Source organism: Chenopodium album, chromosome 16, assembly GCF_948465745.1.
Source record: "Chenopodium album chromosome 16, dcCheAlbu1.1, whole genome shotgun sequence".
NCBI lineage: Eukaryota > Viridiplantae > Streptophyta > Magnoliopsida > Caryophyllales > Amaranthaceae > Chenopodium > Chenopodium album.
Genome location: NC_137849.1, coordinates 13,672,800 through 13,691,639, shown reverse-complemented (window position 1 = coordinate 13,691,639; position 18,840 = coordinate 13,672,800). Strand labels below are relative to the sequence as shown.

The following is an 18,840-nucleotide window of genomic DNA, read 5'->3' as shown; positions in this document are numbered from 1 at the left end:
ATGGATTCCTACAAAATTAATATAAGCTCCACTAATAGCTCAAATGAGGATAGAAGGGAAGCATTAGCTCGAGAAGAGAGGGAAATAGATGACATGATTGACACAGTCACCTCCACTTACCTCCCAATCCTAGCCTCGATGGCAACACCTCCACCACAGCGCTCGCGCAAATCTGTTCCTCGAGGTGATAGACGACGTGAAGAAGGTCATGTGCGGTTGTACAATGATTACTTTGCAGAAGTTCCAGTCTACCCAAGTGACCTTTTCCGACGTAGATTTCGAATGCACAAGCATATCTTTGAACGTGTTATGTATGCAGTAACAGAAAATGATACATGGTTCCAACAAAAGAGAGATGCTACTGGCCGTCTAGGCTTGTCTCCACTACAAAAGTGCACCGCAGCAATTCGGCACCTGTCTTACGGTTTAGCCGCCGACGCTTGTGATGAGTACATAAGAATAAGCAAAAGTACTGCGAAGTTGGCATTAGAAAATTTTACCGAAGGTGTCATCAACCAATTCGGTGATCAGTACTTGAGACGACCAAATGGTCATGATATGGAAAGGCTACTACGAATAGGAGAGGAGCGTGGATTTCCAGGCATGATCGGAAGCATTTATTATATGCACTGGGAGTGGTCCGACGGCATGGAAAGGACAATATCAAGGCAGAAAAGGGGTAGCCATTCTTATATTAGAGGCTGTTGCTGATCGAGACTTGTGGATTTGGCATTCTTTCTTCGGGATGCCGAGTTCTTACAATGACTTAAATGTGCTACACCGATCTCCTGTATTTGAGGATGTGTTAGAGGGGCGTACACCTCCTGTGAGCTTTGTTGTTAATGGTCATCAATACAACAAGGGATATTATCTTACTGACGGTATTTATCCCAAGTGGGCTACTTTTGTGAAGTCTATCACTAGTCCTTAGACTCAGAAACATAAATTGTTTGCACAACATCAAGAAGCAGCGAGGAAAGATGTTGAGCGAGCTTTTAGAGTTCTACAATCTCGATTCGCTATAATTAGAAAACCATCTCTTGCTTGGGATGTTCAAATACTTCACAAAATTATGTTATCGTGCATCATATTGCACAACACGATCGTTAAAGATGAACGAGATACATATTTGAACAACTCTGACACGTTTCACTTCATTGACAACCAAAGTGGTTATAACGAGGATGCCTTCGAGTATCGTAATGAGCGTGTGGTAGACATCAATATATATTTGCAACGAAGAACAGAGATCGAAGATCAACAAGCTCACTTGCAATTAAAACACGATTTGGTTGAGCACATTTGGAAGAAATTTAGGCGTAACGAGAACAATAACAATTAGATTTCAATTATGTTGTTAAGTATGTGCTATGTCTAATGCACTATGGTTGTTTTTTTTTTTCAAATTTTCTATTAATAAAAAATTTGTATTTTTAATTAACGAAGTAATTAATAACGCTAATTACGCTAATTGCAGACAATTAACAACGCTAATTATGATAAGTTTAGCTAATTTTGCACGCAAATAATGCTAATTGTAATTTCCTAATATTAAAAACGTAACTAATTACGGTAATAACAATAAATTACATAACAAATGAGATTAATATATTGTTAATTATGTATGTATTTTTATTTTTAGTAAAAAGATAAATTGAGGGGGGGGGGGTAGGTGAATAGTAACATGAACAATTGTTTATTGGTTCATGGTTAAGAGGAGGATGTTGGAAATTATTTGTTTGGTTTATGTGTATGAGAGAGAAAGTATTTTTTTTATATGAATAGTAACATGAACAATTTTTTATATATTCATGAATAAGGGTGCTCTAGATGACATCAATAACATGGAGAAGTTGCTAGAGTCATGCCACACATCCACGACCTTGATGCCATGGAGGAGCCACTAGAGTCACGCCATAGCGGCCATACCATCTACGACTTTGATGCCATGGAGTAGCTACTAGAGTCACGCCATAACACTTACGACTTTGATGCCATGGTGGAGCTGCTAGAGCCACGCCACAGAACTCGTGTCTTCATTGATGCCTTGGCGATGATTTTTTTTTCTTTTTTTCTTTTCAGATTTTTGATTTTCACTGTTCCAGGGAGATCCATCATCCCTCCGTAACGGAGACGGCGTGGAGTTGCACCTTAGAGTTACATGTTGAGCGTCACAACGAACCTTGACATACTAGTTATACTCAAGCCTCGCAACACAACACTTGACAAATTGGAGTTGTAAACTCGAGCCTCAGAAGCCTCACAACCTAAGCTTTGACATATTGAAGTATTGCCACGCCCAACAACTCGAAACTCGACAACTTGAAGCTACACAACTCAAGCCCCGCAAAGCCGCACATAACAACTAAAAAATGGAGCTTCTGTCCAGCCTCTATTCTCGACAAACTAGAGGACTACATTTGGCCTATCACACCATCCAGATTGCAGCTCTATGTTTCGTAAACCATGTGACCAATTTTCAGCCAAATTGGACCATATTTGCCTATCCGATCGAGTGTTCGATCAAAGCTGCTCCAATAATTTTTGGCTGCGATGTGTTACGTGCTTTTGTTGTCTCTTTTTTTTCCCTATATTTTTATATTTTGATCTGAGAATGATGATCATGATTAGTGTCACAGTGCAATTTTTCGCGTTATGCAGCACTAGGAAATGACCCTAGTCAGCCTTACTCTAAAGCCTACGAGGTTAGAATAGCCTCACAAGTTTCACGCGGAAGCAATACTTAAATAATATAAACGGATGATTCTATGGTGTCATTTTTTAAAAAATGACACCATAACATGATGAAGTGTCATGTTATAATTGGTCGATTTATTTTTAAATACCTAATTATACTATACATGTATGTATAATTGTGAATATGTGTATTTTTTTTATAAAATACGTAATTATAGTTTTTTAAAATCTATTTTTATCTTAATAAAATCATTTTCAAAAATTAAATTAGAATTACAATTTAGAAAAAAAAATTTCATCATTGTTCTTCGTTGTTCTTCATTCATGATAGTTTTGATTAATGTATAATCTTTCTGACCACAATTCCGACCAAAATTCCGTCCAAAACCCCATTCAAATTCGGGTACAAATTTCGTTTAGGGTTCGATTAATGATTTTGATTAATGTAAAAATCACTTTATTTGATAGTTTTGAGAATGGAAAAGCCTTAGGAGTGTGTGTTATGATGATGTAAAATGCAGAATTTTCAGTTTTTTAACGTCAATGGATAACGAGGGTTTGCTCTTCAATTTAGAGTTCGAGTTTTTTTTTTTCCGCACAGTTTCATCCAGAATTGTGTTTTGCGATTTTTGTAATATGTTTGTGATTATGTAATTACCTGTATTTAGTTAGGTCATTACCTGTATTTATTTAGGTCATTACCTTAAAGTTTTAGTTATATTTAATTAGGCTATTACTTGTAGTTGGAATATGCTTGTGTGTAAGGCATTCATTAGTACTTGTACTAGTTTTTGTCATTAACTAAAAAATTAAGTTTTATGTTTTAATTGGAATCTGCTCGTTCTCAAGACATTCATATGAATTACCTAACAATTGCATCAGGTAATCACAATTTTACGCTAATCGTATAACAAAAAAATGATTTAAGGAATTTTTATCTTATCATTTTTGCAAAAAATATTTATGGTATCATTATCTTATTATATTTTGAAAAAAATATTTTTGAAATTTTTATCATATCATTTTAGCAAAAAATATTTATGGGATTATTATCTTATTATATTTTGGAAAAAATATTTTTGATATCTTAGACATATAAATTAGTGGCTATAATTTTGGGATATTCCTAAATTAGTATATTGTTCTTTATCAAATCCTGCCATGTTCATAAGTAGAGTTTTACTTATTTTCTTTTTTCACTTTCAATTGTAGAATCATAAGTAGATTAGAGTAATAATTATCTTGGTCATCAATGAATGATCAATTTTTTTTTATTGTTATGATCTATATTTCAATCTACTTCACTAGAGCATTTATGTGACTTAAAGTTAATTTCATTATGTAAGGTGATGTTATTGAGTATGTGAGTTGGGATATATTCTGTTAACCTTATTTTCACTTATTTCAGGTATAATAAGTTTAGATTAGTTTGAATCAGTTCAGTTCAAATAAACTAAGTTCGGATAAGGGTTACCTTTGTACAATATTTAAACTAAAATAAGTTTTAATAAGGTCTAATAAGTTCAAATCAATGAAAACCATATGAACGGAACACACTCTTGCTTTGTTGTTTTGATTAGTCTGTCAAAATAATAATGGTTCTCGCCTTAACTTTAACCTGACTATTGAAGCTCAGTTATGAAAATGGCTTGGCAAAACAAATTTTTAATTCTAGTTACAAAATTAATGCTCATTCATGTCACAAGGTAGTAGCTAATCAATGAGACACTAACTAAGGGTTTGTTCACATTTACTAAATTGAGCTGAACTGAACTGAACTGAATATAGCTGTGTAGACACCCAAATGTGTCTCCCCAAAACCAAACCCAGTGATGAATACTTTTCACGTCATTTGATTATCGAACAAGGTGAAGTGTGAAAAGTCTTGTGATACGGTCGTTTTAATGAAAATACTTCTTTCTGTTTTCCAAAATATTTCTTCTTATACTCTATTTATGAAAAACGTCCAATCCAGTCTAGTTTGGTCTATTACAAGGGTAAAATAATGGTGTATTTGGATGGGGCTTGAAAAGACCTTTCCAACGATATATTATAATCCCAATTCCGATGAATAATGAGGAAGTTATGGCCAAAATACTAAACCGGGCCCAAACCGGATTTTACCTACGACCCAATGATCATGTGGAGGGTCTAAAGGTTTAATCCTATTCCTAAACTAATTAGGATTTATTAGAAGTTTTTATAAGTTTCAAAAAGATCTTAATTATCCATTTGAAAAGATATAATTAAAGAATTTGAAATTGAATAAAAACTTTCCTTTTTTAAAACTTTCCTTTTTTAAGTCCTAATTCTATTCGAATTTAAAGATGTTCAAAGACAGTCAGATATTATTTTCGTGCTTCATAATTTTTATCCAAATCTTATATGGTTGGATAGATCTTGAAATTATATTTCCAATGATATCTTATAATATTAATTCCGAGCTATAACGAAAAAGATATGAAAGGAATACGAAACTCTATCCAAAACTGACACCGTCCTACTATTTCGGCCATATCTTTTAATCTACATAAGATTTTAATATGATTCTAATTGGTTTGGAAAGTAGACTTCAAGAGATTTCCAAAGACATATTATATAACTTATTTGGACTTCTGGATCAAAAGTTATGATAAAAAAAAATCTGCAAAAACTGCTGACCGACGAGTTTTATTTCGATTCGAATTCGGATTCTTTTCTACTCCTCCGAACCTCTTTTTTCCTTATAAAAAGAGGTCATATCAGCCCTTTTTCAATCATTAACAATCACCAATCATCTCTCTTCTCTCTCTAAAATAAAGTTTATTCTCTCTCTATTCTTTTTCTAAGCCTAGCCCTTTTCAAAATACATCATACCGCATTCACAAGTTCCTATACACACCTACCAAGTTCGCAGTTGCCTTCGCCCTAGACGTGAAAGGTTGATAATTTCTGAGGGTTTGGTTCCAAATCTCTATTTTAATTATTTGATTTAATTGTTTGTTTATTATTTTTCTTGAATTTACTAACGCGTGTATTTTGTTATTAGAAAGAGGTACGAGGCATCCAAGTAAGTAATTTAATTGCTTTGTTGATCTTTTGATATAGAAATCATGCTTAGATTATTTTGTTGATTCCTAGTATCATGTTAGGATGTTTTATTGCTTCCTAGTATCATGTTTAGGGTTAATTAAAATTTCTAATATCATGTATGTTTATAGGTTGCTTCCTATTTTTTCTAATATCATGTTAGTATCATTTTAGGGCTAAAGCTTTGATTTTCAATGTTTAGTGACATGCTAGGATTTGTTATTAATCTTGTTAGTATCATGCCTAGGATCTTGCTATTAATATTATGCTTTATTGTTAACATGATTATTATGATGATTTTTATTATTGTTGCTTGTTATATTATTATTGTTATTGCTTGATCACACCTTTTATGCATGTTTAAAGGGAATTTGTACTTGTAATCACGCTTAATAAGATAATTAATAATCTTGTTTAGGCTAATATAATTATAATTCAAGTGATCGCCTATAATAGGTTTGTTTGTGCATTAATATTCAACCAACATAGATAAACAGGTTTAGGGTTAATATATTGATTTCATGTTAGTCAGAAAGCGCACATGGATATGAGAAGAATAATGTAGAGGCTTATTTTTAGGGCAGGTTCAATCTCTTTTAGGTTGGATTTGTACCTTCATCCCCGAACTTCCAGTCATGGTTCCAGACCTATTGGAGTTAACGATCTCCTGGATCGTTAAGGGGTGTAACCTTCACCATGTGAACGGTTTACAAGTTCCTAAAACTTGTTGGCGACTCTTTTGCTCCAGCTTCCTTCCCTTTGGTTGCCACCATGTTTAAGTGTATGATCACAGTGGGGCTCAAGTGTGGGATGCTTGAAATATTCCCTACAGTTTTTTGGCGACTCCGCTGGTGACGGATTTCTATTTTAATTCCTAAAATTTATTTTTGCAATAATTTAGAATGAGTGGATGAGACTCGAAAAGTTCTAAGTATTTTATGTGCGTAATTTTGATTAACATTATTGGCATAAGCATTAAAAGGTTCGCATTGGAAAGACCATCCGTAATGCATCAAAAACATAGGATTTTTACACGTAGGAAATTAGGGAAATATCTTTCACAACTAAAGTCGAAATAACGCTACGAAAAAAACTAGAAAATTCAAGAGCAGAAAGCTGCCTAGGCATGTAGGAATTAGCGCTAAGAAAACAGCGTCAGCGCCGAATGATGGCGCTGTCGCCTGGCGACAATAGCATCGTCTAGCGACATACGCTATTTTCTCGCGCTGAATTCTTCCAATACCGAGCCAGAAATCTACCTTCTTGTTTCGACTAGTTTCTTAGTACCGTTTGCTCGGTTTTACTTCCTGATTGAGTTTTTCCCTTTTTTTGAAACCCATATGTGTTCTACATATGGCCATAACCCTCTGGGGATTCACGCTCCATCTACCCAATCGAACACTCCTGGCAACGAAGGGTACATCTGAGTTTGTTAAATTCACCAAACCGTGGAAGCAAGTTTAACTCGCGGGGTCCCATCCACTCGCGCCAACCCTTCCAAAGGTAAGGCTTCGGCGCGGTGCATCCGAACTCATAACCATGGACCCTCTTTGACTAACCCATATCCTGAAATTTAGAGAACTAGAGCCATGGTTAGGTTGCAAACTCATTGCATCATATTGTGATTATTTGACTACTTGTGCATTATTTGCTTGTGCACAGCCTATATGTGTTTACACTAACCGTTTGTTTGACTTGTGAATGAGTTTAAATGAATTAATCCAAGACTAAAGGCCTTTGCTAAATTAATTAATTAATTAATAACTAATTAAAGTCTAAATAAATTGATCGAACTTGACATAGTACGACTTTAGGCTTGACCCTTTGGAGTAAAAATACTGGAAACAGTCACAGACCAATGTTCCAGCAATGGCGCCTAGGTTTGGACTATAGCACCACGTGCTAGTGATTGGCGCCAGGCGACAATGTTGTCGTCTGGCGTTGGTCTTTAGCGTTTCGCGACAGTCCTATTGCTTCGGCGACATTCCGTGTTTCTGCTCGAGTCTTCACGACGAGTCTAATTAATCAGTTTGCTTAATCAGTTTAATCAGTTTATTAATGACAATAGTCATGTTTAGTCCTTAAGTTAGTCTAGTCACATAGTCTAGTCCCAAGGTCATGACACGAGTCAAACATGTCACCTACACTCACTAGTCTTAGCACACACTTTGTGAATATGTCACCATGACCATGTCTTAGGTTCATGCATGAGTCGATTTTTTCCGTCATTTGAGTTGGGGGTACATTCTATTCCTAATTTTTTTCATATCTCTCCATCTACATCGTTTTTTCACTCTCTACATGATTTCTCCATACCTATCATTCTTTTCTTTCTTCCATGATCTTTCCCCATTTATTGTATGTTGAATAGAGCTTGAGTCAAATAATTAACAAAAAGTATCCATAACTTCCCTTTTCACAGCACTTGGTCAAGGAGAGAAGGGAGATTAATCAAGGACAACACCTTTGTTCAAGTACTACTTTTTGATAAACCCATCAGTCGGAAAAGAAAAGCTAAGAAGATAATGGCGTCTCAGGAAGAAGTTAAAGAACTTAGGAAGGACGTGGCCAACTTAACCGAATTGATGAAGGCTCTGGCCCTTCAAATCAATGACCCTGTGAAGCAACAACAAATGGAGCTCATGCAAGAAAGCTTGGGCAAACTCTCCAGTGACTATAAATTCCAGGGCATTAGCTCACAAGGAGTCTCAGTGGACAATGAGCTTCTTCCGCAGAAATTCAATGCCAATGACATCCCTAAGTTTAAACCAACTGACAATCCTTATTTCCACCTAAGGGCCTTTGAAACCATAATGAACATTAAGGGGACTGATAGGAAAGCCTTTCATTCTTTGTTTTCTTTATCTCTTGAAACCGTTTGTCAACAATGGTTCTTTTCTCTTGACAAAGAAAAAACCTCTACTTGGGACGGAATAGTAAACGCTTTCATAGATAGATATAAGTGCAACATCCAAGTCGACACAGACCATAGACAACTTGAGATGCTAAAGCAAAAAGAAAATGAAGGGTTCACCTCTTTCTTTAACAAGTGGAGGGAAACTTCCGCTCATATGGCCGAGGACCCTACTGAAAAGGAGTCTGTAAGGATGTTCATTAGAACCTTCAAGACAAGTATTCGAAGCATTTGAAATATCAACATAATTTGAATACTTTCAAGGCCATCTACGACATAGGTATTGAAATTGAAGATGACCTTGCAAAACAGAAAGCTACTAACAGTAGTAACAACAGTGGCTGGAAAGGAAAGAAGAACGACAATCCTTCTTCTTCCAAAAACACCTACTCTAGTAACAATGTTAGTACCTTTGACCATAACGGTGTCTTAGCCATGGATAATCAAGGATCTAAAAAGAAACCAAAAAGAGAGTTCACGCCAATTGGAATGACTTATGATGCTGCTTTCGATCGTCTACATGATTAAGGATTAATCAAACCTATTGGCCCCACTGAAGATCCAACGCTAGAAAGGCGATCTTCAAGATGGAATCCCAACTCTTATTGCAAGTACCATCAAGGAAAGGGTCATACCACGGATGAATGTTATCGATTTCAAAATCTCATTCAAGACCTCATAGAAGAAAATAAGATCCCATTGCCTCTAGCTAGCAAGAAGACCGGGTGATGATCAAGCAGAAGACACAAGGCGAGCTTCAACGATAAGATCTTATGACCTCTTTTTCTTTCTTTTATTTTTTCTATCCCCAAATAAGTCTAGCATAGGTACCTTTTTATTTTCCTTAGATTTACTTTGTAGGTTTTTCCTTTTTACCCTTTTAATAAAATGAGCATTTCTTTTCTTGCATATGATCATTGCATTGCATTTCAAAAAAAAAAAAAAATAATAAAAATAAAATAAAAATAAAAATAAAAATTCATGTCGAACTAAGCACAAGGTATACCAATGATTCGAGGCACCCCTTGTAGCCTATCATATCACCTTTCACTCTTTAAATATGCAATCCTTTCTTGATAAACCACTTTGAGCCTCGTCTAACGATAGACCTTTATTTTTCTACCCACATCTACCTAACCTTGGGATGGGATGGTGTGCAATTTATGCAATTTTCAAAGAATAAAAGCTTGAGTAATTTCAAAAAATTAAAATAAGCAAAATGATAAAAGTGTACAAAAGGGCAAGTGTTCCAATGTCTTTGATATGAATATATCTTTGGTAAGAACACGTCTCAGATTGCGTCTCTTATCGAGTGCTAGGTACCGTGTCTGAGAAACATGAATGCCAAGTGAGTGATAGACCGCATGATCGGGATTGCCCACACTTGTCAAAATAAAAAAAAATATAAAAGCAAAAAGAGAGCAAAATAATAAACAAAAAGAGTTCAAGAGTGAGAAACCTCAAGCATAATAATATAAAGATTTCAAAAGCAAAATTGCACACCTTAGGGGCTTATCTAGGGTTTTGAGCCTTCTTCTTCGAACCTTTAGCCTAATCACGTTAAAACCCTTAAAAGACCTCTTTGAGGTATACACACACTTGTGCGAGGTTCGGCTAGAGCTACGTTCGGCCTGATTCCTAACGGATACGTAGGCAACCTCACATTGAGGTGCGGCCGTAATAAAAATACATTCATATTTACGTTCATAATTGATCATATTAAGGGATCTCCGATGCTCATCCCTTTCCATTTAGAGCTAGACTTGGGGGCTTGATCCTTACATCGTTAGCTTACCTAGCCTAAGAGTCGCCATCATTTTACTCTTCTTGAAATAATATTTTTCCATACCGTTAGCCTTTGCAGCCTAGCTTTAGTTCACTTTCACACACATCACAGATACATAGACAAATAATCCTACCTCATAGGAACCCTTTGTCATGAAATCTTAACACAACGATGAAGCACGCCTTGTTATATCAAGATCACTCATTATCATAATTCTTATTGCATCACAAAGTATGAAGTACTTAGCCTCCGTGCCTAAGTTACCCAAATACTTTCATCATCGAGTCAATAATTGAGATAGCCTAGGATGAACTAATCTTTGCACTATGAGATACAACATCAATGCATACATTCGACTAAGCTCATTCAACATGCATCATCAAACACTTCGATTCTTTTTTTTGCGTCTTTCTTTTTCGGGAGAAAGTTGGTACCCTCCACAAAAATGACGGAAAATTTTTGCTTTTCTACATTTTGAGTCAAACACATCACAACACAACGCACACACGAGTCATGTACACATTGAGTCATGTCATGTTATCACATTGAGTTAAGTCTATGCACACGAGTCGATTTGAGTACATCGAGTTACACGTCGAGTCAGGAAATAGCATTAAATCACACAAAGTCAACCTTAAAGACATGAGCAAAGTCCTATAGTTCAAAATATAAATGCAGGCACACTAAGTCCCAGACAGACAGGTGATCTTTACAAAAATTTTAAAGCAAAAGGACGCAAACAACTTAGCAAGTTAACTAGAGTCAAATGGTCATATTGACTGATTGGGTTCCTTGGTATGGCAGTTAGCCCCTACAAGCAAATTGACATGATTAATAGTCGGCTCGATTACAATCGTAGTAAGTGATTGACCTGACAAATGATCGTCTCACTTAGCTTAAAGCTCCTAAGTATTGGCTCATCGCAAGCACCGAAATAATGGTTCACAAAGAAGCACATCACCAAAACGACAATATTTCCAAGAGTGAATTGTCGAGCATCATTCTTCAACGACAAAGTTTCCAAGATTGGATTATCCCCTTTGGCAATGTTTCCAAGCATGGATTGTCATACTCCTTCTTTATTTAGCAAGTTTTTCCAAGATTGGATTGTCATACAAGCATCAAATCTTCGACAATGTTTCCAAGATTGGATTGTCATCTCAAAACGGAAATGTTTCCAAGCATAGATTGTCGTGCTCCTTCTCTATGTGGCAAGTTTTTCCAAGTTCAGATTGTCATACATTCATCAAATCCTTGGCAATATTTCCGAGATTGGATTGTCATGCATCAAGTTCTCTATGGAAAAATTTCCCAAAGGATTGTCATAGGTTTCTATTCATCTTAACGTTTGGGCAAAGGTTCCCCAAAGTGGATTGTCATTCATTTCAGTAGTGGAAAATTTTCCCAAAAAGGGATTGTCGAATCGACTTTTTTTTTTGCAAATGTTTCAAGACGCGGATTGTCAATTGTGGCAATATTTTCTAAAAAGGATTGCCGCATAATATTGGCAAAATTCCAAGGTGGATTTTTTCAAGAGTTATATTCCAAGACGTGGATTGTCGATTGTAGCAAGATTCTTATCATAGATTGTTATGAAGCATTGGCAACTTTTCCCAAAATTGGATTTTAGCAAAATTTCCAAGATACGGATTGTCACTTCATCGTGGCAACATTTCCTAGGATGGATTTTACGAAGCATTGACAACTTTCCCTAAATCGGATTGTTGTACATCATTCAAGAGTTGTGTTGGCAACTATTCCTAAAGAAGAGAGGATTGTCATCACCCCCACAACATCAACAACAGCAAAGTTCAAGCGAGCTTTAAGGATCGACAAGCGTTGGTCTTCGATAATTTTCCTTTTTGAAAAGATAAAATTAACAAATTTGAAATTGAACAAAAACTTTCCTTTTGTAAAACTTTCCTTTTTTAAGTCCTAATTCTATTTGAATTTAAAGATGTTCAAAGACAGTCATATATCATTTTTGTGCCTCATAATTTTTATTCAAATCTTATATGGTTGGATAGATCTTGAAATTATCTTTCCAATGATATATTATAATATTAATTCCGAGCTATAACAAAAAAGATATGAAAGGAATACGAAACTCTATCCAAAACTGACACCGTCCCACTATTTCAGTCATATCATTTTATCTACAAAAGATTTTAATTGGGTTAGAAAGTATACTTCAAGATCTTTCCAACGACATATTATATAACTTATTTGAACTTCTGAATCAAAAGTTATGATAAAAACAAAATCTGCAAAAACTGCTGACCGACGAGTTATATTTCGATTCGATATCGGATTCTTTTCTACTCCTTCGACCCTCTTTTTTCCTTATAAATAGAGGTCATATCACCCCTTTTTCAATCATCAACAATCACCAATCATATCTCTCACTAGTGGAAAAAAGGTCATTCGTAACGGGCAAAAAGGCCCCATCCGTAACGGGCAGCGTCCGTTACGTATGCGACCGTTACGGATGACCATTATTATTCGTAACGGGCACTGTCCGTTACGAATAACTACTTATTCGTAACTGACACTAAAAATGTCCGTTACGAATAACTACTTATTCGTAACGGGTACATACAATGTCCGTTACGAATAAGTAGTTATTTGTAACTGACATTTTTAGTGCCCGTTACGAATAAATAGTTATTCGTAACAGTCACCAGAAACGCCCGTTACGAATAACTACTTATGCGTAACAGGAACTTACAATGTCCGTTACGAATAATCTCCGAATAAGACAAAAAATTAGGGGCATTTGTAACTAGCAATTCAGGTGCTAGTTACAATACCCCTATTCTTCTTTCCATTTACCACCCAAATTATTATAATAATTTTAACAAATCCAAATATTTCATGCCACAAACATATTATCAAACATAACATATACACCAAATTGTATTTCAAATAAAATTCTTCTTTATTGAACCAAGAGACATAACTACATAGATTAAAGGAAAATTTCAGAAAATAAGTTAGAGCCTTCTTAAATGAAGACAATAAGGTCAAAAGTTCAAGAAAAAGTATGCTGCCAATTACTTTGTTTGCAAAATTCTTGTTCAAGAGCTTCATCAAGCTTTTCCTGAATAGCAGTTCTTGAGCCATAGTAAATCTTTTGGTAAATGATGTCTCGGACATTTCTCTATCTCTATCCTCAACATTAAAAGGATTAACACTGCATTCTTGATTTCTTCGTCACCAACGTCTCTGTCTTCAGCAGCATCAATAGAACTTTCCTACCTCCTAAAAAATATAAAAAAAAAATCATAGATTAGAAAATAAAAGTAAAACATCATTGATGCTACATAGAAAAACTTTACATAGATTAACAAAGAAAGGTTACTCTAGTGATTAATTAGAAATGTAACTACAATACCTGTATTTCGATTTAAATCACTTTTCTCTCCTACACAACTCAGAGTTATATAAACATTATTCAGGAGGATTCATATGTAGTAGGCAAATGAGCCTAATTTAATGTTTTGATCTGGATGTCAAACAACTGAAGTTTATCAAAACAACATGGAGGAGCATCATGCCAAGAAAATCACCGATAGGAAACCAGATTAAACGCACAAAAGGAACTTATTTGTTCCAATTTGCTATAATAACAAGCTAAGTTGATTAATCAATCCCTGCACTAGACTTAAATGGAACACACGCCCCTTTATTTAACGTATCAACCACCAACATAATAATCAGAAACCAATCATTATTCTCATACATATTATGGCAATCACAGCAATATTATACTAATCCATTCAACCATAAATTAAGACTGAGACAACAAGCAATTCAAATAATATTGCAGCATCAATTACTCAATTTGGTAAAGCCTTAATCAAAAAGCGAAAAGGTTAAAAACCTGAATTCACATCTCTAACAATAAATGAACTCATACTACCACATTCACATTAAACAATAATCTAAGCGCACATCAGTTTGAATTTCATTATACATCAATTTTACTAACAATTAAGTGACTAAAACTTATTAATTAAAGAAAAAATCAGGAGCTTGAATTTTGAAGCTATATATTCAAGAAGCAAGGGCATGTTGTCACTTTAACAAGACATTTAGAAGTTACCTTCGGAAGAGTTCCCTGATCCGTCCCTCACAAGAACCTTCATAATGCTGAACTGAAGGGAAGACAACAGGATTCGACCTACAATCACAATTAATCACTCATTAATAGTGCTGTACACACTTCCCAGTCATGCAAGTGCAGAAATGAATGCATCAAAATAAACAGTAAACTAAACACATGTAATAAAATGTTCTAAAATAAACTAACCACATGATTATAGAGAATTTGTTAGAATTATGATTGCCAATAATACAGGTTTGTTAGCCTTATCACTACTAATTAGCAGAGATGGTAATGAAACATTCCAAGAACTAATAAACCTTTGTCCACCAAGAAATTAGCTGGTTAGCATTTTCAAAAAAGATTTTTTTTTTCTTTTTTGGTTTATTATTTTTCTTCTAATTTCTTGTACAAGTGCCAAATGCATGTATCACTCTGTTTGCTTCAGTAATTATCATCCTAATCATTTTTATTAGCGAGGTCTTTGTCTACTAGAAATGTGTAATAGATTAGTTCCTTTTTATTTAAGAAAAATAGGAGTTAAAAGAATGGAGTACCTCATATAAATAATAACTATAAATAATATAATTTGCAATTAATTAGATAAAAAATATTAGAGAATAATTAACATGTGAACAACTTAAAAGAACTGGGAAGACCCCTTTATTTAACAGCCCACCAAATCTGTGATTTATTTAGACTTTATAAAGCCGGATCGATTATCACTGACTTTTCCCTTTTATTCCTGAAATAAATATTTTACAATTCAATATTATTACAATTACAGTATTATTTATAACACTCTTTTATAATTACAATATCGTGTTACCAGCTTTAACCTTGATTTTATTTATAAAAAATCAAATGGAATTTTCAGCAAGAAATAAATTAGAATCTTAATTCAAATCCATCTAAAACATTATGAATTTATGATTTATTTCCACCCAATGGAAAAAATCAAATTAAACATGTAAAATCAATCAATTAATTTGGAAAAAAAATGAAAAAAAAAAAACTGCAGAGGAGAAAACTGCACCTTCAATTTGATTAATAAAAATACAAACTTGAGATTCAAAATTCCTAGTGCACTGTATCCCAATTCCCTTCTCTCAACTAAATTCTTCAAAACTAACAATTCACACACATATAATCATCGCAATGTAAATCAATAATTTTATGAAATGAATAAAATCAAATCAGTAAACCTAAAAGTAAGAATGTAGTTCGAACAGATTACTCAACCAGGTAATATGAACATCCAACAAAAAAAATCATATGTACTACTATAACAGATCCGTAATTAGATTGATACAAATTAAGGAAAATTTCTCTATTCTAAGATCTCAATTATAAATCAAACAAAAAAAAACATAAAAGATAACATTAATCTGATCTGAAATTCCCAAAGACAATCAAGAAATTACCCAAATTCAATGAAATTATACCTGGGTAGAGAAGATGTTGCAAGAACACCAACAAACTTCAGCACCAAGAGCAGTAAGAGTCTCAATAAGAACAACAATTTGAATAGTCATAAGAAGAGATCCAGTTCTTAGCACCTTTAAACGGTTGAGAAGGACCAAATTCAGTACGACAAGACATAAGTCCAGGCATTTCGACTTCAGCAAGCTCGATTTCTAACCTTGTACTCTCTTCCAAATGTGGTCTTCTCGACTGACAATGGAGTCGCCGCCATTGTTGTTGAGCTCGAAGAACAGGAAGAGAGTGAATAAGAAGGAGATATGAGTAGTGTTGATTACAGAGTAGAGAGATAGAGTGATTTGAGGAGAGAAAAAGAGAAGATGAGTGAGGAAGAAGAGAAATGCGAAAAGAGAGAGTGATTTGAGGAGAGAGAAAGAGAAGAGGAGTGAGGAAGAAATGCGGTTGGGGAAGTGGCCTGGAATAGATCTTTAACCCTAAAAGAGTTATTTAGTTGTAACGGGCTTTATATTTGTCCGTTACAATTAATAGCTATTCGTAACGGGCATTTATTTGCCCGTTACAATTATTAATTATTAATTATTCGTAATGGACATTTATTTGCCCGTTACAAATAAGTTTTTCCGTAACGATCAAATATTTTGCCCGTTACAATTTGTAACGGATTTTATCATGCCCGTTACAAATAGGGTGTTACAAATGACAATTTTTCCACTAGTGTCTTCTCTCTCTAAGCTAAAGCTTATTCTCTCTCTATTCTTTTTCTAAGCCTAGCCCTTTTCAAAATACATCATATCGCGTTCACAAGTTCCTAGACATACCAAGCCAAGTTCGAAGTTGCCTTCGCCCTAGACGTGAAACGTTGATAATTTCTGAGGGTTTGGTTCCAAATCCCTATTTTAATTATTTGATTTAATTGTTTGTTTATTATTTTCCCTGAAGTTACTAACGTGTGTATTTTGTTATTAGAAAGAGGTACGAGGCATCCAAGTAAGTAATTTAATTGCTTTGTTGATCTTTTGATACAGAAATCATGCTTAGATTATTTTGTTGATTCCTAGTATCATGTTAGGATGTTTTATTGCTTCCTATTATCATGTTTAGGGTTAATTAAAATTTCTAATATCATGTATGTTTATAGGTTGCTTCCTATTCTTTCTAATATCATGTTAGTATCATGTTAGGGCTAAAGCTTTGATTTTCAATGTTTAGTGACATGCTAGGATTTGTTATTAATCTTGTTAGTATCATGCCTAGGATCTTGCTATTAATATTATGCTTTATTGTTAACATGATTATTATGATGATTTTTATTATTGTTGCTTGTTATATTATTATTGTTATTGCTTGATCACACCTTTTATGCATGTTTAAAGGGAATTTGTACTTGTAATCACGCTTAATAAGATAATTAATAATCTTGTTTAGGCTAATATAATTATAATTCAAGTGATTGCCAATAATAGGTTTGTTTGTGCATTAATATTCAACCAACATAGATAAACAAGTTTAGGGTTAATCTATTGATTTCATGTTAGTCAGAAAGCGCACATGGATATGAGAAGAATAAAGTAGAGGCCTATTTTTAGGGCAGGTTCAATCTTTTTTAGGTTAGATTTGTACCTTCATCCCTGAACTTCCAGTCATGGTTCCAGACCTATTGGAGTTAACGATCTCCTGGATCGTTAAGGGGTGTAACCTTCACCCTGTGAACGGTTTACAAGTTCCTAAAACTTGTTGGCGACTCTTTTGCTCTAGCTTCCTTCCCTTTGGACGCCACCATGCTTAAGTGTATGATCACAGTGGGGCTCAAGTGTGGGATGCTTGAAATATTCCCTACAAGCTGAAATTAATATTTTATGAGAGAAGGAAATTAGGAGCTGAACTAAATTGAATATAGCTGAAATTAATATTTTATGAGAGAAGGAAATTAGGAGTTGAACTGAACTAAACTGATTGGAGTTGAAATGAAGTGAACTGAAATTAAGCTAATGTGAACAGACCTTAAAGACGAAAGAGATTAGGTTGAAAACTTAGTTACTATTGGAGTTGGTCTTAGCTTTCCCTGTGTATATGTCTATCCTAGTTGAAATAGATGTGGGGACAGAGGGTGTACAAATTAATTTCATATAGTGTCTATGAGCAAGATTAGCAATATCTTGATGTAGACTTCTTTTTTTTTGTTCCATATCACATTACATTTTTAAGGTTTTTACTATTGTTCAATTTTGATATGACTATATTCAGGATAAAGAGTGGCTATGCTTCCTAATTAAATTTTTTTTAAAATAAATTATCGTCTTAAATCGTAAGGTACAATACCAATTATCTTACCTTGATATTTCAAACTAGTATATTTTGTAGTTACAAAGTGATCCAATCTTGATAAAATCCCCTGAAATATTATCCTAGTAAATCTTTTGATATATATATATATATATATATATATTTTGACAAAACCTTTTGATATAGACAACAAGTAATAACAAAAAATAAAAAACGTCTATACTCCTACCAACATTTTTATGAACGCTTTTGATGCACAAATCTCATAAGTGACCGTTTATACAAGTTTATAGAAATAAGTCTTGCATAAATATATATTAATTTTGTGTACAAGTGACCGTTTATACAATGTTTTAATAACCATTGTGTGTATGTTTTCTTTGGTTCGATGTTTTTTATGGCATTAACTTTGTTTTAGGTTCTTACCTGTTAATAATTTGGTTATTAATATGGAATTATTTAGGTTCTGACCTGTTAATAATTTGGTTATTGCCTATGATAATTTTCTGTTGGTTCAGATCTATGTCCTCCTGTTTTGCCTTA

The 18,840-nt window shown here is 34.2% G+C and overlaps 2 protein-coding genes and 1 long non-coding RNA gene across 3 annotated transcripts; 2 read left to right on the top strand and 1 right to left on the bottom strand.

Annotated features, from left to right (window-relative positions):
• LOC145583919 (uncharacterized) lies at positions 1 to 711 on the top strand. The gene has a single exon (XM_081640869.1). The coding sequence runs from the start codon at positions 1 to 3 to the stop codon at positions 709 to 711; it is 711 nt and encodes a 236-aa protein (XP_081496995.1).
• A 34-nt stretch (positions 712 to 745) lies between these two features.
• On the top strand, positions 746 to 1,342 carry LOC145583918 (uncharacterized). The gene is made up of 2 exons (XM_081640868.1): positions 746 to 881; positions 966 to 1,342. Exons 1-2 carry the CDS (start codon positions 746 to 748, stop codon positions 1,340 to 1,342), a joined length of 513 nt encoding a protein of 170 aa, XP_081496994.1.
• A 12,000-nt stretch (positions 1,343 to 13,342) lies between these two features.
• Positions 13,343 to 16,234, bottom strand: LOC145584939 (uncharacterized). Its single transcript, XR_014100456.1, has 3 exons — positions 16,017 to 16,234; positions 14,572 to 14,649; positions 13,343 to 13,727 (listed from the first exon to the last, which is right to left on the bottom strand). It is a non-coding gene; the product is annotated as an uncharacterized LOC145584939 (long non-coding RNA).
• Positions 16,235 to 18,840: the final 2,606 nt, after the last annotated feature.

Bases quoted from the DNA above. Each gene is read 5' to 3' on its own strand.
- LOC145583919 (XM_081640869.1), top strand. From the start codon at position 1: ATGGATTCCTACAAAATTAATATAAGCTCCACTAATAGCTCAAATGAG.
- LOC145583918 (XM_081640868.1), top strand. From the start codon at position 746: ATGCCGAGTTCTTACAATGACTTAAATGTGCTACACCGATCTCCTGTA. The intron at 882-965 runs GTATTTATCCCA...CACAACATCAAG, and splicing joins GGGATATTATCTTACTGACG to AAGCAGCGAGGAAAGATGTT.